Source organism: Siphateles boraxobius, unplaced genomic scaffold, assembly GCF_051911475.1.
Source record: "Siphateles boraxobius isolate OS27281-9 unplaced genomic scaffold, OSU_SipBor_1 18, whole genome shotgun sequence".
NCBI lineage: Eukaryota > Metazoa > Chordata > Actinopteri > Cypriniformes > Leuciscidae > Siphateles > Siphateles boraxobius.
Window position 1 is genome coordinate 8592844 of NW_027508788.1, and position 24714 is coordinate 8617557.

At 37.9% G+C, this 24714-nt stretch overlaps 2 protein-coding genes across 3 annotated transcripts in view; one reads left to right on the top strand and one right to left on the bottom strand.

The window, feature by feature from the left end:
* caln2 (calneuron 2) overlaps window positions 1-17355 on the top strand; it is a 38074-nt gene extending 20719 nt beyond the window's left edge. For both annotated transcript variants that reach the window (XM_077233249.1, XM_077233250.1), the window contains 2 exons: window positions 14220-14376; window positions 15734-17355. In XM_077233249.1, the coding sequence (XP_077089364.1) occupies window positions 14220-14376; window positions 15734-15861 (285 nt within the window). In that variant the 3' untranslated portion in view covers window positions 15862-17355. The remainder of the gene's footprint in view (window positions 1-14219; window positions 14377-15733) is intronic.
* Window positions 17356-20783: 3428 nt separating this feature from the next.
* On the bottom strand, window positions 20784-24606 carry sdf2 (stromal cell-derived factor 2). Its single transcript, XM_077233258.1, has 3 exons — window positions 24354-24606; window positions 22617-22813; window positions 20784-22509 (listed from the first exon to the last, which is right to left on the bottom strand). Exons 1-3 carry the CDS (start codon window positions 24526-24528, stop codon window positions 22213-22215), a joined length of 669 nt encoding a protein of 222 aa, XP_077089373.1. The 5' UTR covers window positions 24529-24606; the 3' UTR covers window positions 20784-22212.
* Window positions 24607-24714: the final 108 nt, after the last annotated feature.

Here is a 24714-nt window from a genome sequence, read left to right on the forward strand (position 1 = left end):
TTATATTATTTTATTAATTCATTAATTTGCTTTAAAGGCAAATAAATTGTTCAATTGTGATTAACTAAACTGAATGAGTAAGTGTCACGCAAATCACATTTCCAATCACATATGGTTTCCAATTGTATCTTGTATAATTCAGTTTTGACATCTCGATTCATTAATATCTGATAACAAAATTATCTGAGTAGAAGATAAAAAATCTCAGCAAATGTAAAACTTACTTGATGTTGTATGCAATGCCCAAAATCATGAAACTTCTATGGCTCATGAATATTAATTAGGTAATTTCAGACCAAGCTAATTATTATTCATGGTCTTTTCTCCCTATAGACTTTGAGCCGGCCAAATAGTTTACAAACAACATGTAAACATGTCCAAAAATATAAATTAAAAAAATTAAGTGGATAGTATTTAGTCTGTAAGTTGATTGGGCTATAATGTCCTGAAAGCATGGTGTCCTCATGGATTAATTGGTTGGTTTAGAATCAGCCAGTGTTATTTTGCCCTCTGTGTAGTATTCATGTGAGCAATGGACAATACTCCTGTCTCTTTTCTGAAATATGAGAGATATTTTTTAGACAGATAAGATGACAGAAAGTTGAAGGAGTGGGTGTATAAACTGACAGAACGGAAAGAGATCGAGAGAGAGAGAGAAACTAAGAGAAATATGAAAAATGCAGTGAGCCAAAATTAAAGGAGCTTTCGGGAGTATCCCCAACAGTCACCACAGCGTTAGGAAGTGTCTCTTTTTTTTCCAACTCGCCACAGCTGACAACTCAATTAAGCCGTAAATCAGCCTGGCACTGTCCTCCTCCATGTCCAGCCCAGATGAATCACACCAGCATCTCTCTACTAGTGTCTGCTTGTTTAGCCAGCGGCATTAATGCTATCGAGCCATAGTTGTCTGATAGTACTAAAACCCTCTGTCCATGCATTTAGACAAAGGCAGCATGACAAACTCAGCAGGACTGGAAGCACAAATATTCACTTTTTTAGAGCCATATTTGCTGACAAGTGTACAAGGGAGATTACCACTATAGGCAGTGAATTTAAAATACTGCAAGCTGTCAAAGTCACACATTAGCTGTAACCACCAATTTATTTATATATATACGTATACAGTGCATTCAGAAAGTACTTGAGGTGCTGTGAATACTTTCCGGATGCACTGTATATGATTTTTTAAAATGTTTTTGAAGAAAGTCTCTTAGTTTTATTAAAAATTAAATAACTCTTTTCTATCTTAATATTTTAAAATGTAGTTTATTCCTGTGATGGGCAAAGCTGAATTTTCAGCATCATTACTCCATGGCAGAGTCACATGATCCTTACAAAATCATTCTAATATGCTGTTTGCTGCTTAAGAAACAAAACATTTTTAAGGAATAGAAATGAACAGCATTTTTTTTTTTAAATAGAATGAGTCCTTTTTGAATAAAAGTATTAATTTCTTTCATTTGTATATTTCTATTTTAGGGATGTGACGGTGAGGAAATTTTCCCACCGGATAATCGCTGTGTGACAACAATGGTAATATCGGTATCACCGGGGGCCGGGGCGTTGGAGTTTTTCACTTTTTTGCACCTGGCTTTTAAATCGCTAATGCAAAAGTGAAAATAAAATGCGCACGGCCGCACAGGCATTCATAGCGGTGCGTTTTTCAATTAATTCCTGTGGAAGTTTAACAGGAATTCACACTCGCTTCGTGCCAGTTGACACGCACCATTGTGATGCCTGTGTGCATTTTACTTTCGCTTTTGAATTGTCGCCAATTCAGGGGCGGCAGTTGCTAAAATGGTGGGTTCATTGTTATTCTTAATGAAAAACACAAAACATTACAATGACAAACTCGTTTAAATAGGCACTATTACATTTCACTTTGAAACCAAGTTTTTCACCGTCTTTTTGTCAGTCAAGAGTGAGGCGAAGTGGGCGAAGTGAGGTGAAATCTTACTCGTGCTGTGACTTTTGTTCAGCACACACTGAATTGAGCAGCCACATTGAGTTTTTAATTGTTGTCTATTCTCTAACTGAACTAAATTATTTTTATTACTATAAAAAAATCTAAACGATGGTGGGGGCAGTGCTGCGGTGGGCAACATCAACTATCGCAGCAAGCCGTATACGTTACATGGCATTGTTTACAAGTTGTTTAACTGACGTCTTTCCACGGTTGAAACACTGATTGAGCGATTTCATGTGACATGACATGGATTTCGATAAGTTGTTCTCTATCTTTTAACTCCCTTTTAGATGCTCATTCATGTTTATTTTGCGCTGTAACTGGTATTATTAATGCGGAAGAGAAGATCTCTTGAGCTGCGCCAGAGCGATCTCACACCACAGCGCCAAAACGATATTTATGTTTTTGAATATCTTAATAAAATCGACGTAATTTGAAATTTGAGACTTTATTTCATATCAATAGTAACAAAACTCAAAGATTATTGCGATTTATTGGATGGGATGCGCGCTACAATTTTCCATTTATTCATCAAATAAAAACAGGCTGACTAATCGATTTTTGGGATTTAAGAATCGATATTGGATCGTAAAAATGAGAATCGATTAATATTAAGAAATCGATATTTTTTACCCAGCCCCAATATTTATATCATACACAAAAACAGGAAACATGTACCACTAACCTAAAGTAACACTGCAATCACATTTCTATTCCGAAAGAGTGGTTTTTTTTTAACAGCAATGTTCAGTTACGCTCACCTGCCACTTTATTAGATATTACCTGTTCAACTGCTCGTTAGCGCAAATATCTAATCAGCAAATCACATGGCAGCAACTCACTGCTTTTAAGCATGTAGACATGGTCAAGACGATCTGCTGAAGTTCAAACTGAACATCAGAATGGGGAAAAAAGGTGATTTAAATTATCTTTGTAGTGTTCACGCCATGTCGTAATTACCGTAATTTCAAGATGACAACACATGATGTACTCTGAGCTGTTTACTGTTCATTAAATGTAAATTAATCTGCAGTGGTCAGGTGGTACAGCTGTCAGCTTAAAAGTTTTAATTATGAGTTCTACTAGGACGTGAACACTTTTAACAAGTTGAAATCTCATATTTACGGTAATTATGAATTACGTGAATGCACCTTTTGAACGTGACATGGGATTTTCTCACACAGCCATCTCTAGGGTTTACAGAGAATGGTGTGAAAAAGAGAAAACAGCTAGTGAGCAGCAGTTCTGTGGGCGAAAATGCCTCGTTGATGCCAGAGGTCAGAGAATGGCCAGACTGGTTCCAGCTGACAGAAAGGCAACAGTAAGTTATATAATCACTTGTTACAACCGAGGTCTGCAGAAGAGCATCTCTGTACACACAACACGTTAAACCTTGAAGCAGGTGGGCTACAGCAGCAGAATATCACACCAGTGCTACTCCTGTAAGCTAAGTCTACAATTCGCACAGGCTCACTAAAATTTGACAATAGAAAAACATTGCCTGGTCTGATGAATCTCTATTTCTGCTGCAACATTAATATGGTAGGTTCAGAACTTGGCGTAAAAAAAACATGAAAGCATGGATCAATCCTGCCTTATATCAAGGGTTCAGGCTGGTGGTTTAACGGTGTGGGGATATTTTCTTGCCACAGACAGACAGACAGACAGACAGACAGACAGACAGACAGACAGACAGATAGAAAGACAGACAGATAGATAGACAGATAGATAGACAGACAGACAGATAGATAGACAGACAGACAGATAGATAGACAGATAGATAGATAGACCGATAGATAGATAGGCCGATAGATAGATAGATAGATAGATAGATAGATAGATAGATAGATAGATAGATAGATAGATAGATAGATAGATAGACACGTAGTAGCTTTAGTGGCTATAGTTTGCTATAGTGACTTTTTGTAGTCATAATGGGTGTTGTTTCTAAAGCTGGATGAATCTGACTGTTTGGGCTGCACAACTGGGCATAGCTTTTTCAAAATCTGATTACAGAAGAAATGCATTGCTGGTAAAATAAAAAATTTGAATTCAACAAGGAATCTGTTTTTTGTGGCTAAAAATGAACATTCTGGGGGAAAGCATTTGAATATAAAGTGCAGCAGGGCATTATATATCATTTCATGAACAAGATGAATGACTGTCAATGTGTGGATCACTCAGAAGGCAGACAATTTCTGACACCGTTTTCCAAGCATAATTTTTCTGTAATATAGCTGCATGTGGACAGAAATCGCTCATGGCAATGCTATCCTCTCCATCTTGCATTCACTTACCAACAGTAACTCACACATGTGCTTCCATTTCTTCACTCCCATTGGCAGTCGCTGCTTATTTGCAAAAAGTGAAACTTTTCTCAACTTTGTTCCATTGCTGGACATGCCCATGATTGCTTCGGGTCGCCTTAAATCATAAAGTTCTGATTATTGTATCACTGCATATGGCTGTATGTTAAGACAACTCTTAGAGAAGAGAAATGTGAATGTACATTGGTTAATGGCACCTGTTTTCTGCTTGTAACTCTCGGCTGCTGGTCTGCAATTATCCTGTCGATTTCCTTCTATCCTCTAGGACACTTCAGCTAATGGGAAGAGGATTAAAGTAGGACAGATGCATTGCTTTGTTCACACTGGCAGTCATTAACATGATGTGATAACAATCAGGCCCACGAGCAGATGGGTCCTAACTATGTCAAATGTCACATGTGGAGACTGTGACAGAGACACTGCATTAGTTATGTCTTAGACCTCGTAATTCGCTCATCACCCTTGTCGATTTTGATTGTGCAAGTGTTTTTGGTTTATGACTGATGAGTACTGAATGCATACATGCAAATCTAGATTGTGTGTGTGTGTGTGTGTGTGTGTGTGTGTGTGTGTGTGTGTGTGTGTGTGTGTGTGTGTGTGTGTGTGTGTGTGTGTGTGTGTGTGTGTGTGTGTGATATGATCATACTAGACTCTGAACAGTGACATTTAAACCAATATTTAGCCAGGTCATGGTGCAAGTAGTTAATCTACTATAGCTGCTAATAGAGTAAGTTGAGATAATATTGGCCCAGGGTTTGTGGGGCTGAATGAAAATGAGTTCATGTGAAGTAATGGATGGCTGATGAACCCCAGACCCTCTGTTACAATCATCCTGCTCCCAAACGCACTCTTCACGCCCAAATGCCATCTGTTCAGTTCACACTTCCCAAAGAGACAGTTGCAGAACTGGCAGCTGAATTACAGGCTGTTAGTGCCTTGAAAATTATTTCACAGAAGACCGTTATATGTGTGTGTTTGTGTATGTTCTAGTAGTTCAAGGGTATACATCAAGGTATAGTGGAGGCATATCACTGCAGTTCCTCTAACAATTTTTCAGTGCTTTTTTAGCACACAGTAATAAGATGATAGAGTCTCTTATAAGACACCACAGACGGTCCTCGCTGATGTCTTGATGGAGTGATATAGTATCGATTGGCAGACTGTTTGAGAGATTCTGAATCATCTTGACTTGATTAAGGATCAGCTTACTTGAATACATCTGTGGCTTTGAGGGGCCATTGAAAAAAAATACCCAGATAAAAGCAGCAGATAAAAACAATCAATTTAACATGTTAGTTTAATTCAGTCAGTTATTTTGAAAATTAACACATTTTATCTATATTCCAGATTGAGAAATGAGAAAAAAATCCTTACATACAATATAAGCAATTTGCACTGAAGTACAAGCAGAAGTGAAGTTATTAAACATATTTTCAGGAGGAGTACACCCCATATAATTTTCGAATTAATACCAGGATATAAAAGAAGCTTCTTACTACTTCGGCTGGATCCCAAATGGCACACTCCGGCCTTGTGGACCTCCTTTGAGTTCACACTTGGTGACGTCAGGAAGTGCAGGCCTAAGGGGCGCTGGCCTTGAGTCCACGCGAGAGTGTATTTTGGGACAGGCTTGATGATTCATCCCACCGAAAGTCAAACTCCTCCCCTCATTTATCTGATTGGGCGTTTGCAATGATTCCTAGGTAGGTAACTTGTGTGGAGGGTGTGAAAGTGCGGGCTTCGCCGGAGTCCACTCGCGAGCACACTTCTTAGCGCTGAAATGGTGAATGGGGCAGCCTACGGACTCGTACACTTGCCGAGCACGCGCAATTTAAGGCCACGAGACCGCAAGTCCACATGAAGTGTGTCATTTGGGATCCAGCCTTCCTGGCATCAGTTCTTTCGGCATTTGGCCCGCCCCAATCCGGTATCATGTCCAACTTTCAGGAAATTTAGCTTTTTTCCTTCTATGAGACAAACTTGTCCTTCCCCAAACTGAAGCTCAGAAGCAAATCATCACACGAACCAGGGCGTCTTACCTTCAACCCTCCACAGCCTTAGACTATCCAAACCACTATTTCCTCGTCCACCACTCATCCCAGCCCGCAGTCTACCGTGGTCTTAGGCCACCCCAATTGTGATTTTCACCCTCATCAACAGGTTCGCTAAGTCAACGGTCTTGAAATTTGAGTTCACTGGGGTATTTTCTAGCCATTTTTTTATCTGGCCTCAAACAAGCCCATCTAATCCTTGCCTCTCTTTAAGCTACTTACACGCCATCCAAAGACATAGTTGTCACCTCATGTTAACCCAAATTTACCCTAAATCGCAGTGTGAGCTCTCCCATCCGGATCCCACACCGGCCTCCCATTCGAATGCAGTGTGAGATTTGCATTATATACAATGGGCTCTCCTGTTAAAATCGCAGTGTGGGCCCTCCTGTTCTAAAGCAGTGAGAGCTTACTGTTCGGATGCAGTACAGCTCCCCCCTTTCAAATTGCAGTGTGATCTCTCGAGTTTCTTATCATGGGGTATTTCCTTTCGGATTACAGTAGGGGTTTACAGTAAGTATTACAGTCAGAGTAGGGGTGTAACCCCTGCATCCTGGCCAAATTTGCCCCTTGACCTCTGTCAATCATGGCCTCCTAATCACCCCCTTGTCATGATTGGCTTCATCACAGTCTCCTCTCCACCAATAAGCTGGTGTGTGGTGGGTGTTCTGGAGCACTATGGCTGCCGTCGCATCATACATGCACATTGGTGGTGGTTGAGGAGATTCCCCCTTCCATATGTGAAGAACTTTGAGTACCAAGAAAAGTGCTATATAAGTGTAATGAATTATTAATTATTATTAATTATTATTATTATTATTATTTTACAGTGTGAAGCCTCCATACGCCTGCAGGGGATGGGCCCTCGCACACTCATTGTTCAGGCCCTCACGTCAGGAGGCAATGGGAATACCAAGCGAGTTATTTTATGGTTTCCTTTTCCGCTATCTTCAGGGGCACAATTTGGCTGGGCTGTTCTTCCCAGGTTAGAAGCACCTGCCCCTTCTGCGAGATTGGCGAGCCTCACATTCTGTAATTCCTAGACTCCATGTTGTGGATGCAGCGGCGGGAATCTCTACAACCGCAGCAGCAAACCTCCAGTCTGCAGACAACTCCCGCAAGAGCTAGATACTACCACTGCAGTGCCCTGCAATGACTCCCATTAATAGTATTCCTTTCAATTTAACTTGTTCACCAAGTGTTTTGGGGGGCCTCTCGGACTGCTGAGCTGATTGCATGTGCCAAATTTCACTCAAATAGCTTTGAGCATTTCGATCTGGTAAATCCTGCTTGCTGTCTGAATTTTACTTTGCAATTTTGGAGGGCAAATTGGAGCTCGGTTAGAATGTAGAAAACAGCCAAAACTGTTCTCCATATATGCCAAAATTATATAGGCACACAAACTCGTGAAGTGAGGTTATTAAACGTAATTTCGGGAGAGGTATACCCATCTAATCTTCTAATTAATTCCAGGATATAAAAGCAGCCTTTTCTTCCTGGCGTCTTTTTATTTCGGCATCCCTCCGCCTCCCCTTCTCCTGTATGTATTTTGTAGTAGTCCATAGTAATATAATATAATGTAATGTAATTTAATAGTCATATTAAGATGAAATATAACTTAAAGCTCCAGTAGGTAACTTTTGTAAACAAATATTTGTTAAAACTGTCATTATGTCCTGACAGTAGAATATGAGACAGATAATCTGTGAAAAAATCAAGCTCCTCTGGCTCCTCCCTGTGGTCCTATTGCCATTTGCAGAAATACACCGCTCCCGGTCAGAAACAACCAATCAGAGCCAGGAGGAATGTCTTAGCAGTGTCAATCACGCTCGTGTATGCGCTGATCACCCCTCTCTTGCACAGCGCGAGCGCGTACCGTCGTTGGTGACTCTCCTATTCGAACTAGTTCATCCAAATGAACGAATCTTTTTTCGAGTCATTTCGTTCATTCAATGAACGAAATGACTCGGAAAAAAGATTTGTTCATTTTGAACGAGTCTTTTTTGGAGTCATTTTGTTCGTTCAACAAACGAAATGACTCGAAAAAAGATTTGTTCATTTTGATGAACGAGTTCGAACAGGATCACGAACGTGCATCACAGAACAGAGCAGGGCGAGCATTTGTGCTTATAAAACTTATAGTTTTTTATTTATTTTTGAAATGACCGATCGTTTTGCTAGATAAGACCCTTATTCATCGTCTGGTATCGTTTAAAGCCCTTTGAAGCTGCACTGAAACTGTCATTTGGTCCTTGAAACGTTTGTGTCCTATTGAAGTCCATTATATGGAGAAAAAGCCTGGAATGTTTCAATCAAAAACCTTAATTTCTTTTCGACTGAAGAAAGAAAGACATGGAGATCTTGTATGACATGGGGGTGAGTAAATTATCATCAGATTTTTTTTTTAAAGTGAACTAATCCTTTAACGTTATCTTACTAGCTATTTATAACTTATAGAAAGAGTGCAACGTTATAAAGTTACATGTATTGCAAAATACATAATGATTTGAGGACCAAGTTTGTAGTCAAAGTATGGGCAGGCCATAGTCAATGTAAAGCATATCGTTGATGTTTCGTCCCTATTAGTGAATGTTCCATAACTGTTTATAATCCGCCGTCATCGGTGGTCCTGCTTACTAGCCTGCGCGATCACGGCAGGCTCCGCTGTGGGGGAGGAGCTGTGGAGGGAGGGCTGTAGCGCAGCAGAGAGCAAGGGGATTGGACCTGTAAGTTGTGCTTGTTCAAATTTTCAGGCTTAGTCAACATTTTCTCAAAACTCCCTACTGCAGCTTTAACACAATTATAAGGCAGCACAGAAAAAGCGCTTTTTGCATACGTGGTTTCAGTTGTTCCTAAAAGTTTTTCATAAATTTGAAATACATTTTAGTACGAAAGCTTTTAGTGAATCACAATTTGTTTGTGAAAATGTTTGTCATGCACAAATTTGTGCATACGCATGCTTAGAGAGTGAGACCCATTGTTTGTAATTTACTCATCTGCCACAGCATTGTCTTTATTTATTTTTCATTTGATGAGTATTAAGGGCATGCGATTATTGGTATTAAATTTGATTAATCAGTCAGAGTTGCATATAATTCATTTGATACATTTTTAATCGAATGAAAGCCATATAATTTAAAGTTTATGAAAATATTGATTTGACCATTGCAAATACCTTAAGCAGGGCTAATTCACGAGTATTTGGTGCGCTGTCCGATGGGAGGGTTCCGAGCTCGGAATTGGCCCGAACCCAGAGTACTCCCAGGTTGGGATAGGAATAGTTAGAAGTGAGAAGTGAGATATATATATACCTCTTATCTTGCTAATTGAGCTGGTTAACTGAGTGTGCTCCTCCCTTGTTAATTTGGTTAATTGTCTGAACGTGCTCCTCATGAACTTTGTTAATAAAATCTAATTTAGTACAAATTTCACTTCGATGCTGCATCTGTAGTCAGCTGATAAGGTCCTTCACCTTTCACTCCCCACATCAGTGTAGCTTATCTCTCCATATCAGCATTAATATGGCTTTGAGTTATAGAGGGGAGCAGGCAGACAGGAATGGAAAGGAAAAAGAGAGCTCCTATTTCAATGTGACAAATGTGTCTGGATACCTTCAACACGACATTTATCGCCTCATCCCTTGCACAGTGGGTCAACCAGAGACATCAGCCTCTGACAGATTTCTCCATAGCCCATATCCCCCAACGTTCAGATCCGCTTAGCAGTGTGACATGAGAGCTGGCCACAAACCTGACACTTAGCTAACACCAGGTCTGGTTTTGGAGGGGAAGGAAATAGCTAACAGTGAGCTTGAAATATTAAGACACAATTGTTCCAAAACCTAATGAGCTGCCGACAGAGACAGCATTTTAAATCTTCTTAGGCATGTAATGAATAAACACTTTGTATGCAAAATGATCAATGTGAATTCACAACAATTTGGCAATAGTTAACAGGCATTTTACCTCTCTGAATTAGTTCATTATTATGAATTTGTTTGTTCTGTCTTTCTTTGAGAGCTCTACCAAATCATTTCACATAGGTATTTTCATTCTCAAATGAATCATGTACCTGCCATGTAAATGAGGACGTTCACGTAATTGAAACGTTAATCACCTTCTCTGAGCGGTACTTCAGGATTGATGGTCAACGGTGGGAATCAATACATGCTTTTACTGCCGCCACTGCAAAAATAAGTAACACAGTAAGTGTAAATCTGGAATAATCAGAGGCATCTCAAATGCCTGTCAAATCAAACAGATTGCGTGGATTACAGCCAGCAGTTACACACACACACACAAACACAAACACACACACACAAACAGAAGCATTTACTCACACACTGCAGATCTCCTACAAGATCGCTCCTTTCTTGATGTCATCAATAGTCAAGTCGAATGGAATGTGCAAGAAAAAGAAAATCATGTGACAATATTTTTTTTCTGTGTGAAAGAGTGCAATTTTCTAAAAGTAATTTAATATCCATGCTGTATGGTAGCCTAATGTTTTAGTTACAGCTGTGCTAGCTTTGCAAGTCTGGCAAGAAATACCTCATCTGTTATTTAGTTTAATGATAAAGATATAACATTTTACAAATATGAATACCTATGATATATATACAGGTCCTTCTCAAAAAATTAGCATATTGTGATAAAGTTCATTATTTTCCATAATGTAATGATAAAAATTAAACTTTTACCTGTATATATATATATCATACCCCTTTAAAAAATCAGCTTAGTCATCACAGGAATAAATTACATTTTAAAATATGTAAAAAGAAAATATATATTTTTAAATTGTAATAATATTTCACAATATTACTGTTTGTATTATTATTAGTAGAAGTAGTAATAGTCTTCCCCGCCACCATAGCTCATGGATGCGTCTGTGTGGTGCATAGTAATAGACTCTTACAATGTTCTTTTCAAATCATCTCATTAAAGTCTGCTATGTTACCCTAATTAAAATTTGTTTTCAAGCAGACACTAAGTGCGTGCAATTATGTTTATTGAGAGCTTCAACACCTATGAAACAACTTCCGGTAAATTGCCTCACTTAATGCCATGCAGGATTTGGTCATGTGAAGGGCTAGAACATTAGAACTGATCCTTGAGGTACTACATCAACATCCCTTCTTATCACAACAAGGATTCAATCCCTAGTTTTTATTGCACCATCTTTTTTGGACTAGCTGCTTATAGGTAGCGTACTCTTAGCAAATAAGAGAAAAATAGTCTAATACAAGGAATGCTATGAACGTCATCAAGACAATCAATTCAAGTCTCTTTCATAGTTTTCTTTCAGAGGGAGAGAACAGACCGTGCTGGAATAGAACTGAATTTGCAGTTGAAGGGATCCCATGAGAGTTTATGTCTGGATGGGTGTGAATAGCTGAATGACAGAGATACACGCTCAGTGCTGTCATCTCAATCCTCAGAAGAGACAATCCGAGCTGATAATGTCTCATTGAGGCTTTACGCATGGCTTTGTTTAAGTGACATTCTCTGACAGGCCTCAGTGATAACATCAGATAACCATTGGTTCTGCATCTGAACTGAATCCCCAGGTGCTTCTAAAGGGCACAACAACCATGTGTGTTTGCAAGTGGTCAAGGTTTGGCTGGCTAACATGGTGCAGTTACTACTGGTGCCATAACCACATCATCTGAAGGTGATGTCCTTTCAAAGGTTGCTGTGTATTCTGATGAAAATAATATAAATAAAATTTCATTATATTACAGAATGTAAGAAGATTTAAAGGCTCAGGGAAGGAGGAGACGGAACCCAACAAACAATCAACGTAACTTTAACAAAACAAAGAAGTAAAGCGGCAGCCCCTCATGGACGACTGCTTTAAGTAGTAACTGTAACACTTTATTTCGATAGTCCACTTTAGACATTGAACTAAGTATAATTTACTTCTAAACTTCTTGTCGATTACCATCATTAGAGTATTAGTAGACTATGCTTAATCTCTGCTAACACTTTATTTTGATGGTCCCCCAACAAACATTCTACTGATTATAAGTAACTTTGCATGTCCGTCAACTTATTCTACTAACCCTAACCTATAACAGTCCACTAATACTCTAAAGAGAGTTAGTTGATATGTAGTTACAAATAAAATAGTTAGTTGACATGTTGTTGCAAAGTTACTTAAAGTTAGTCGAATGAAGTGGACTATCAAAATAAAGTGAAACCGTAGCAAGTAATGTGCATAAGTAATATTGACCATCTTTTTTGGTTTTAGTTAATAATAAGTAGTTATGTAATCACTGCATTTACGTGATGCACATTTTATATGCTTGAGCAGCATCAATGAAAACACTTTGGAACGCCCTACGACATTTCAAGACTATAGAAAAAAAGGTGTTTGAGTGGAGGGAATCATGGAGAAGGACACTCTCAGAGATGTAATACATATTTTCTCATACAGCTCAATAATTTATTGACTCTGCCTAGACAGGATAACACCCCCACCACCAAAGCTCATTCAAGGTCTCTGAGAAAACCCTTGACACAGAGTTTGCTGGGAAATTGGAAAAGTTCAAATCTGTCTCTCAGTGATTCTGAATTATTGAACCAGCCCAAATTTGCCTCTTCTTTTTTCTTTTCTTTTTATTCAGCTTTCATCCAGCCAGGGCCGGCCCAGGCCTTTATGGGGCCCTAAGAAAATTTTTATTTGGGGGCCCATGGTGCCGCCATTATGATTGGCTTGATTATTCGCAGACTACAAAACACACCCATTATCAGTTTTATTAGTTGTAGCTGTGTTGCTAACATCAATGTCTGCCTGGCATGTTTTTACCCTTATACAGTTTCAAATTGTAACAGTAGCTAACCCACAAAAGTGGCCAGGTCTTATTTTGCACTTTAATATTCAAAGTCCTAGAGTACTAAGTGGTATACTCAATGTGGTGTAAACATTGTAAACATAAACCAGCAAACCTTCTTTTGTTTAAAAAAAAATGTGCAGAACAATTAACTAAATAACTTTAGATCAGGGGTGTCCAAACTCAGTCCTGGAGGGCCACTGTCCTGCAGAGTTCCTGTCATTATTTACTCACTCTCCATGTATGAACTTCTTTCTTCTGCTGAACATAAAAGAAGATATTTTGATGAATGCGTGTAAGCAAACAGTAGATGGACCCCATTGATTTCCAAGTCAAAAAAGTTTGTGATTGCGAATAAGTGCAGTGTCCCGTGAGTAACTCTACCGCTGCATGAACATGTGATGCGAATGCATGTCGAGTTACAGGTCAGGGTCTATGGTCGCACCATAGTTTGGGGGCCCCCTAGTGGAGGCGGGGCCCTAAGCATATAGAGAGTATAGTATTCGCGTATAGAGAGGGCCGGCTCTGCATCCAGCTTGAGGTCACACGTTTAATGCTGTCTCTGCAAGCATTGCAGTTCAATGAGGACAGAGCTGCTGCGCTAATTGGATGTCTGAAATGACATTTCTTAGCTGAAGTGTGTTTCTATTGAGTTTTTTTTTTTTTTTGGTTGAATGAGTAAGGATGATGCGAACTATTACACACTTCAACATCAATGTTTATTCACGTCTCAGTTTGCGTCAGAAAGATTGTCCAGATCAATTTTTATGTGTGCTGTGCTTCTTTTCAATGTGTATCAGATAGAGCAAGCACAAGATTGATTGAGCAAGTACATTGATTAGCATATAGTCACTGGATAGTGAACAGCTCATCTCATTTTCCTCTCTTCCTACTAGCTTCTCTTCTCTAAACGTTTTGTCGAAGGAAATTCTCAACAAAAAAAAATCACTCTAGGATTTGAGCACTGCCCCACAGAAAAGCATTGACAGCCCAGCCGTGCTGAGATTTGATGACAGGCCTCTTGTGTTTCCACCCTGCAGTTTGACATGCAACAGATGTCCCTGGAGGAGCTCAAACACGTCCTGTTCCACGCCTTCAGAGACCATCTCACCATGAAGGACATCGAGAATATTATCGTCACAGAGGAAGAGAGCTTGAAGGAGAACTCAGGAAACTGCCAGGCCGAATATCAGGGAGGTAAATAGCAAAGAGAACAATTTCATATTAATTGATGGATCATGCAACAGTTGTTCACAGACACTGGAAATTTTGCGAAGCTACAATGAGGTGATGCTTAAAACTCTGACGGTACTCGAGAATTCAGATCTGTATGAATGCCAATGAAAATACTGTATTTCCACCTTCACATGACAGTAGAGCGCAGCAGTGAATGGCCAGTTTTTTAGAAGCCTAGATGCATTTTTTTTTTGGTTATTTTTCTAATCAGACATTTCAATTTTAGGCCAACACAGAAAATGTATCAAATACTTTGTAATTCAAATTAAAGTACAAAACTGTGTACTTAATATATTAGGCAATGAAGTACCCCCACAATACATTCGGAATGAATTGGATCAAAAATGATGGCACAATATAAAATTATTGACTTGATTATTGATTGGTCATTTAGTCATGGTAACAACAACTTCTCTGATTGGTGTATCCAACAAGAAGCTGTTTTTTTAAATGCAGCTGAAACCACATTGACTTTTGGCTTCTGCAGGAGCATATATCATCGCTTCACAATCTCAGAGCTCATTGCAGGTCTTCAAAGAATAATATGTTATCATTAAAAATCAATTTCTTTATCGATTTCTACTTCCGGAGCCAGACTATTGAGATCTATAGGCTGCTGTGTTTGCCTAGAAACTGCCTATTTAATGAGACGAGAGTTCTGTGCTATCAGTGCCTTATCGGTTTTTAATATTTTCTTTATTTCCAGTAAGACATTCCCATTCAAACCATTCTTCACAGGTAAATTTCACCCCCTTTTGAAACATTATTGAACCAGATGTTTTCATCGGCCAACAAAAGTAAAGGGAATGAATGGAATTCAGAAACAGGGAATTGCTGTAAAGGTTCATATCCAATTATGTTTCAGCAGTTCAATATTTAATCTCAGTATGCAGCACAGAATAACAACACAAATTGAATGGAATTGAATCTGCTGGGCTGAGAAAAAGGTGAATAAAATATAACCATTTCATGCCTCAAAATCCAATTAGTCTGTCACATTGTTTTAAAATATATCCTTTATTGGCCCACACTGTGCCCTTAAACAGTTCCACCTGAATATTTTATGCTATTTGTGCGTGTGTTTGTGTGCGATCATTAGTGTGCGACGTGTGTCGAAGCCACACGTTTTGTTTCACTATTGTGCATATCCAAAGCCTCATTATGCACAGAGATCAACAGCACTGCTGGATTATTGTTTGGATGGCTTATGCTCATTGTGTGCTGTCATCTCTTCTCATTGATGTCTAATGCTCCATAGCAGTAACCGCTAGCATCTCCTCTATGTGTCTTTCATATATGCTCTGTTCTACTCCATCAGTGCATTCGAAAAAGAAGAATCGTCAGACGTGTGTCCGCAAGAGCCTCATCTGTGCTTTTGCAATGGCCTTCATCATCAGCGTCATGCTCATCGCAGCCAATCAGATGTTGCGGAATGGCATGGAGTAGCCCCGCCCACTGTGAACCCCATTGATCTGACCTCTGCTTGAGAAACATGCATTAAAAACTTCACTTTCTTTTAGTTTTGAAGAGTGTTGGGGAGCCCACAGTGCAGAGCATGTGAATCCCAAGCGAGTTTATTCTTTAATATTTGTTATGTCGATTGAGATTGTGACTGACTGTGAAACAACAGTGAGGAATGTCCTCCATCAGCAGCTTGACAGGGACATGCAAGGGCTCCTCACTGAATACCATTTAATGCAATAACATCCAGTGTCCCTCTGCACTGCGTGTTTTTCTCATTCCGTGTCTTTAAAAGGCGACGACTTTGTACTTTATCTCATTTCAAGCTGGGATGGGATGGGAACGATGAGGAGTGACTGGCAGCCTGTCCAACAGAGCCACCGCAGGATGTCTGGCATGAAGAGTGTGTGCATGTTCATCTCAAATGCACTGTCTGATTTGTTTTGAGCCTTACTGTGTTGAAACTCATTTATGGAAATCTTTGAAGATATTTTTTATTGTTTAAGTGACTGTTGGGTATTTCGGAATAGCATACGACCATACTATCACTTTTACCGTATGCAGTATACTGTGAACAGTATGCAAAGAAACCCCCTATTACCAAAATATACAGGATACAACCTGCATGGAATACTGTATCCCACAATGCATCTGATGAATCTGATATGACAAATGAGCCAGAAGCTATTTCAGCTGATTTTTAACATCTCCTCCTTTGGTTGGACTGTCAATACTAAAGACATTTTTTATTGGATTAAAAATGCAAAATAACTATACACCTTATTTCCAAGGTGAGGCAAGTTTATTTGTATTGCAACTAATGATAATCTAAAGTGCTTTACATTAGCATGATTGAGAGAGGGGGAGAGGAGACATTTAAAACAAGTAAAAGTAAATATTTATTTTGAGTAAAGAAAGAAAGAAACAAGAAATAAAAGTTTGAAATTATAATTGGATAGCAGTCGCTGAACTAAACATGCAGTGTGGTAAAATTAAATGATAACAGCATTAAAAAAAATAGTAAGACTTACAGTACACAACTGCTCAGAAGTTTGGACTCAATAAGTTTGGTTTTGGAACTAAATTAATCATTTGCGGCTCTGTAGTTGGATACTATTATGCGCGTTCTGTTTGATCATCCCGTATGCATTTAGATTAGATTAGCATTCACATTTAGACGTCAAAATGTTGTCAAATGGAACAGATAGTGAAACTAAAGTGCTTCTCCTCATGCAAGCATTTAAAGATCATTTCGGATGACTGACATCACAGAATTTACTGGTATTTTGGTGCTGATGTGTGAATGGCCTCTTACCGGTAAAAAGCCAGAACGCCGTGTCTTGTGTGAACAGCATATTTATGAATTTACCGGTAAAGTCATTCTGGTAATTTTACGGTAATTTACCAGGATTGCTGTGAGAAAGGGCCTAATGACACTCAAAACAAATGTTACTCGCGTATGAAGCAGAAACAACGCAACCTCAGCGTCCGTTTTCAGGCCTTCCCGCTTACATCTCTCCAGTGCTGGAAAGCTTTTCATTAACGCGGGTCCTAAAGGTCTTGCCTGAATCTGATCATAACCCTTCTTTTTCCAGTTACTTTCCTGTCTCTCAGCCGTCTCTCTTTATACAGTCTTTCTTAAATCTCCCTCTTGCTCACACTCTCTCCTCCCCATCATGAGTGGACACGCCCCCTACTGCTGATTGGCTACACGTTTGTTGTGGCGCTCACTGCTCAGTCCGATCTACTTTCAACAGCGTTTCTCAGAAATCAAGTCATACCGTCATGATCAAAAGTGACAGTAAAAACATTTGTTACAAAACATTTCTGTTTCAAATAAATGCTGTTCTGGTGAACTTTCTATTGTCAAGGAATACTGAAAAAAATATTTCATCACAATTTCCACAAAAATATTAAGCAGCCAACTGTTTTTAACATTGATAATAATTGGAAATGTTTCGTGAATCACCAAATTAGGAAGGAAGATGAGCAATGGCTGATGAAAATTCAGGAATAAATTACATTCTAAAATATATTAAAATATAATAAAACAGTTATTTTAAATTATTATATCACAATATTGCTGTTTTACTTTATTTCTGAACAAATAAATGCAGCCTCGGTGAACAGAAGAGACTTCTTTCAAAAACATCTTTGACCCCAAACTTTTGAATGGTACTTTATAATACTCAGTGTGAGAAGCAGCCTGATTTCTCATCGTTTGCTTCATAATTTGATTTACAAATTATGAGTTATGCTTTGTGGCTGTACATTAACAGGGTTCATATTCTGCAAAGCAAGTGGGATGAATTAAATTCCACACTACTCCATTATGGGGTGCGCCTTGTGCATTATGTGTAAACAGAATTGTCTTTTTAGAAGTCGGTTTCATTCATTTCATATAATCTCTTGTTTTGTCTACACGGAAGAAGAGAGTATAATACTCTCTTTAATATAGTATCAATGTTTGCATAATAATGTCTGGTTTAACTATATGACACTGAACTTCTGCGGAAGTGATGCTACATAGTTGGACTTTTTGGTCCATTTTGAGTTTTTATTCACTCTCAGGTTCAGAGAGTCAGTGAATGCAACATAAATTGCTCTGAATCAACCAGAAGTAAACTGGCCAATCTCTAAAATAGCACTTTTTCTTTTACAGTAAGAGTCTATGTGTGTAATATACTTATTTGTCTATACCTGTTTGTCTATGTATGTATAATGTGTGAGCACATCAGTCTCTTTCCCTGTGTTCCTTATTATTGTGTATACTTACAGCTGTTTGTCACACTCCTCCTATATTGCATGTGTATTTATGCATATAGTGCCACACAAAAGAGTCGTCTGTTTGACTGTGTCATGTTTGCATGTTCAGAACACTAATACAGTGCTTTTTCAAAGTCCGCACTGCTTATAGGCATTTGCGGAGAGCATCAGTCTAAATGTCTGAACTCCCATTGTTTCCTTCTTGTGAGCAAATCTTATCTGAAACTACCAGCATTCTGTGCCAAAATACATTGCAAAGGAAAAGCGGATTATTGGGAACAGTTTACTGGACAAAGTTCCTGTCAGTTTTCCAGAATTTCACAGAACGGCTTGCTCGATTAAAAACTGGTGCTTTGTATTCTGTCAGTATTTGCTTTGGAATGAGGAAACTTTTGAATCAATGGCTCCATCTAGTGGGCTACAAGGTTTGAGGGAAACCCTTGCGATGGGACTGTGGTAAAGAAGGAAAGTTACTTTTAGCATTGTGAAGTGACACTAGAAAAGAAGAAAGAAAAAAAGTAACTATTACCAAAAATAAGTTGGAAACAGGAGTGTAATTTAGTGTAAATTCCATACAGTATCTGTCAAAAATTTGGAAACAAATGTTTTAAATGTTTTCGAAAGAAGTATCTTCTGCTCACCAAGACTGCATTTATTTAAATCAAAAACAAGGTAAAAACAGTAATATTGTAAAAGAAAATTGTACCATTTAAAATAATTGTTTTCTATTAATAAATGTAAAAAATATAATTTATGACAGCTGAATTTTCTGAAACTTCAGTGTCACATGATCTTTCAAAAATCATTTTTTATATACTGACTTGCTGCTCAATAAACATTTTTTATTATCATTATTATTATCATCAATGTTGAAAGCAGTTTTTGCTGCTTAACATTGTTATGGAAACAATCACACCATTCAAACATTTGTGGTAAAACAAAATAAAAAATTATTCATCCAGGATGCATTAAATTGATCAAAAGTGACAGCAAAGACATATTGTTATAAAAAAACAATTTAATAAATGCTTTAATAAAATTAAAGAGTGCAAATAAATGCTCTTCATTGAACTTTTCCATCCCCACAAAAAAAATATTAAGCAGCAAAAATTGTTTTCAACATTGATAATAATAAAAAATGTTTCCTGAGCACTACATCAGCATTAGAATAAGTTCTGAAGGATCGTGACACTGAAGACTGGATAAATGGCCGCCGAAATTTCAGCTTTGCATCACAGGAATAAATTGCATAAATAATAAATCATTTTTACTGGAATAAATCGTGTTTACTGTAATTTTGATTAAATAAATGCAGCTTGATGAGCATAATTCTTCTTTTGAAAACGTAAAAATATTGACAGGTGCGGTATCAATTTAAAGTGCTGCACCTTGTTATTTTATTACGTTATAAGAGTATTTGCTATTTATTTCAATTATCACAAAGGCAGATTGGTGGACTAAAGTTTAAAAATGTCCTGACTAATTTTGACTAGCCCTTATTCTGTGTATTCCTCTGCTTGTTGCCATTTTGATGTTAGAATATACAATAATAATTTTAAAAAAAAACTCTAGTTTATGGACATTTTGAAAATGTTAATCGTTCCAGGTTTTATTTGACACTGTATTTTATATTTTGTTGATTAATAATATTTATGTTTTATATTATTTTATTTATTTTTTAATTTTGCAAAGGTTGATGGAATTTTTAAATTAATTTACTCTCAATCCAGATCCTTACTTCATCTGAATTTGAAGCATGCCAAATAAAATTTTATATGTATGTATTTTTATGGATTATATCAAAAGGAGGATTATTAATATGCAAATACATATACATATTGCATGCAGGATGTGGATTGACAGTCAGAATACAGAAATATGGTTTCTAAACAAAAAGGTATCATTACATGTAAAGAATATGAATAAAAGAAAAGTATTTATTAAACATGACAATAAACATATCTTTGTATCCAATTATTGTTATCATCATCATCATAATTTTTTGTTATTATTGTTGTTTTGGCCAGTAGGGGGCACAATTGGATTTTCTACAAATAAGACTGAAATAAATGATTTAAATAATAAATAAAAATACTGCGCTTCTCTACACATGATAAAAGAAGGACCATGAATGAATAAGCCAGTCTTGATTTCTTTAATTTAAAGAATCTCAACCATCAAAGCACAGAAATATTTATTAAAAAAAAAAATACTGTTTTCCGAGGTCTGATGTAGAATGTGATAGTCTTTGAAGTATTAAACTCTAGAGTCTGTTTAATGAGTAATACTTCAAAATGTGTTCTGAGATATTCTCAGATATACAGCTGTGACCCCAACCATGTAAACAAACAAACAAACATTTACAGATCACCTCAAGTTAACGTTCTCAAGAAATCTGCTTGTATCAATTGTTTAAATTGTAACTTAAATCTTATAGCATCTATATATAATCAAGGTAAATGAATAAAAAGTACAAAGGCACTTGTTTCAAATGTACATTAGAATGAAATGAAGGATTTTAGATGGCACTTTAAAAATGATGTTACCTACTTGATGTAAACTTAGGAAGTTGCCTTTTTAGGAGAAAGATATGCTTTCCCAAGCAAGTGTGGTAAAATTCAAATGTGCAAGTTGATACTAATGGCTGTATAGGAGCTTTTATCAGAAGTTCCTTTAGGAAAATAACCTTAAACATCATTACACAGCACCATATAACTGCAAGTCTCTCAATGAAATTAATGTTAATACTGTGGCAGTATAAATGTAGCTCAGCTGCTGTAGTGAATACTACGAGGTCAGCAGCAAGCAATTCAACTTTGTTCTGTGTGCAATTCATTTAGATTTAATAGGTTGTGTTTAGTTTTTGAGAACAGTTGTGGGCAAATTTTATGATGCAAACAGATGGCCATGATTTTTATATATTAACGGCCATTAAATATTCTCAAAAGTGAGCAAAAAAGTTTGCCTTATAATTATGAAATCTGTTAAATTGTGGCATTAATTCTGAACATTTGTTTGAAAAGATAAAAGTGACTTCTTTCTGCCTTCTGATTGCCTTATCATAAACTACCTTTCAAAAGTTTAGGAGGTCAGTAAGATTTATGTTTTTGAAAAATTCTCAAATGCTCATCAAGGCTATACATAAGAAAAAAACACAGTAAACAACATCATATTGTTCCTGTGATTAGAAAGCTGAATTTTCAGCATCATTACTCCAGTCTTCAGTCACACGATCCTTCAAAAACCATTGTAATATGCTGATTGGATGCACAAGAAACAGTGTGCTGCTTAGTATTTTTGTGAAAACCGTGAAACATTTTTTTCAGGATTATTTGATCTCACAATTTAATGTGTCCTTACTGAAAACAAAATATTGTTTTCTTAAAGGGCAAAAACTAACCCCAAACTTTTGAACAGTAGTGTACGCTGTGCAAAATAAAATGATATGCTTTGAGTGTTAAAAATGAGCATGAGGCACAATTTAATTTATCAAACAGTTTTTCAGAACAGCTCAAGGTTTCTTTTCTGGGCCAGTTGATAAATACAGGTCAGCTTGTATGAATCACTTCTCTAAAACTCAGTGTGTAATTGACTGCTGAAATCCCTGGATCCAGTCTCACTGGGTTTCATGAAGATGCCCTCCATCGTTCTCCAGTAGCTGTGTGAGCCGCTGATCATCATGCCGTGCACTTCTCTCTGGCCGTGGATGGGCCGGCCGTACTGCTCGCCCGTCACAGACAGCAGAGCGTCAGTGGCCGTGTGACGGAACCGAACGGACTCGTCGCGCTGCCACACGGAGCCTGCACACAGAACGGTCCACTCGTCCAGATGGTCACCCTCGCCGTTCTCGCCAAAGGCACTGACCTCCTAAACGGGAAGAGTTTTGAACTTGCACTGTTGTTGTAACATCAAACTCTACATACAGTACCTTTAAATTTACAGAGTGTGATAAAAAAAAAATGACTGATTAAAACCTGATTTGAAGAAAGCGGGGAAGTAAAGTAGTGGCTGTGTAGATTGCGACCTGTGTTCACATGGGTCAATCGAATGTTCTGTCCACACTGTACCGGATTCCCTCGATGACATGCAAGGTCACCAGTCCCCCGCACACTCCAGTAACTGTTACTGTCCTCCACTGCGGTCACACCGGTCACTGACTGCTGCCCACTACCTGGAATTAAATCATCACATTAACAGATCCTAGAGAGAGGGTGCATCCATATGTGTGTACTTATGTACTATTCTATGCCGTTTAGTAGTATGAATGTGTTCGCATTGAAAATGCCAAAGAGAGGAAGTGCACTTCAAATACCCCGATGATGCACTAAAAAAATGAAGTGAGGAATGTTGGACAGTTCATCCATTCAACTGTCTCAGCTGTAATTGCATAGCCATGGCTATCAGACTCTGATGTTGGATTATGAAATAACCTTATAACCATTGCCTGGAGATGTGGGTATACCGGTACTCTTAATTTATGCCCCCAATGTTTTTTTTAAGCGTCCCAGCAAAGGATGAACGCTCTGTGTTATAAACAGTGACATGTAAGACTAGTCTTGCACCCCAAAATGGGCCAGTATTGCACATTATCATTTAACTTTTGCTGCTTGACTGAAAGGATCATTATGAAATTAATATTAGCCACAGAAGAGGTGCACTTTTTGCAATTAAAACTGGCTTTTAATTATTTATTAATACTAAATAATTATTCATTTTGAGTGACTCTTCCTTAGGGCCGTACGCAGGGTTTTATAAATACAGAGGTCCCAAAAATTATCTTGCTAGGGGGGTTCGGAGGCATGACCCCTCCAGAAAATTTTGATTTCCCTGATCTCGACGTGCATTTTAAGGTGTTTTGAAGGCCAAAAAATGGATAACAGTCGCTATAAAAGCATGTCGGCAGTAGCATAAAGTATTTTATCAGATATTTTTAAACATGAGAATCAGTTTATATGTCGCAATGAATGATCGACACTACAAAATGGAAATGCAGAATGTTTATGCTTATTGTTGACAATGCACAATCACATATTTGAAACGAGAATGGCCACAGATGTTACATTTCAAACAAACGCCGGTGCAATCCTTCTGTGTCCAGAGGCATATGAACAATTAGTATGAGCATCAAAGATCAGTTTCAGCTACTTTTTCTTTCCTAAATGAATCAATATTTTGGGACTATTCTGTTCATTTAATCAATGGTTCAATTGCTCTCTCATAAAGACAGTCACTTGTGAGATGGTTCTCACTGTGGAACATGAAATCCAGTCGGATCCAAATCTAACTCCTCCCACCTCACGTTCACCTAAACCTAGCCAACTCCGCCCCTGATCCCTAAACACACCACTAATCCCTAAACCCAACCCTAATCCTACCCATCTCCTCCCCGTGGATTTCATGTACCTCATTGAGGTGCTACTGTCACTTGTTGCCACCTTCTGGCTTAATGATGCAAGTTGCGCAAACACAAGCGGAGCGATACAAACAGTGAAAAGTCCCAGTGCTGATGATACTGGGGAAATATTCGAACACTTCATAGTCAAATTTCAACACTGTTAGCTTTCTGAAGGGCATAATTATAAATTTACTTAACAATACAATACACCTATCATTCTATAATTACCCTAATATAATATAAGTTACGGTTGTTAAATTATATTTTAAATCAAAATACAGATTAGACGAACAGCATTTCTGAATGAGTCACTCACCAGATCCATAGCGGACATCATGAGAGTGTAATCTGACGTTGTATTTCACATTGAGCAGCTTCACCACCGACCCGCACGTTACAAAACTCATTTCACTGCCAGTGGACAGTGTAAACATAAATGACAATAACACTGATATGAACAACTGGACCCGTAAGCACCCCAAACTCTCCATGGCTTAATTTGAGCCCTATCGAAAAACCAAAAATTAACCCCTAAACTGACGTCACATGGAGCGCGTGAATCACTAAAAGTTAGTGCGCCGTCTTCAGGTTCGGAGAAACAATATTGTCGGCAAAAAAAGAGATTTAGTTCGTTTATGATAATAGATCATGTGGTAAACTTGAATTCAAAATGTTAA

Excerpts from the sequence above, each read along its gene's own strand:
- sdf2 (XM_077233258.1), bottom strand. The coding sequence starts at position 24,528 with ATGGAGAGTTTGGGGTGCTTACGGGTCCAGTTGTTCATATCAGTGTTA. Across the intron at positions 22,814-24,353 it reads TGATGTCCGCTATGGATCTG|GTAGTGGGCAGCAGTCAGTG; the intron begins GTGAGTGACTCA and ends ATTTAATTCCAG. Across the intron at positions 22,510-22,616 it reads CCCCGCTTTCTTCAAATCAG|GAGGTCAGTGCCTTTGGCGA; the intron begins GTTTTAATCAGT and ends CTTCCCGTTTAG.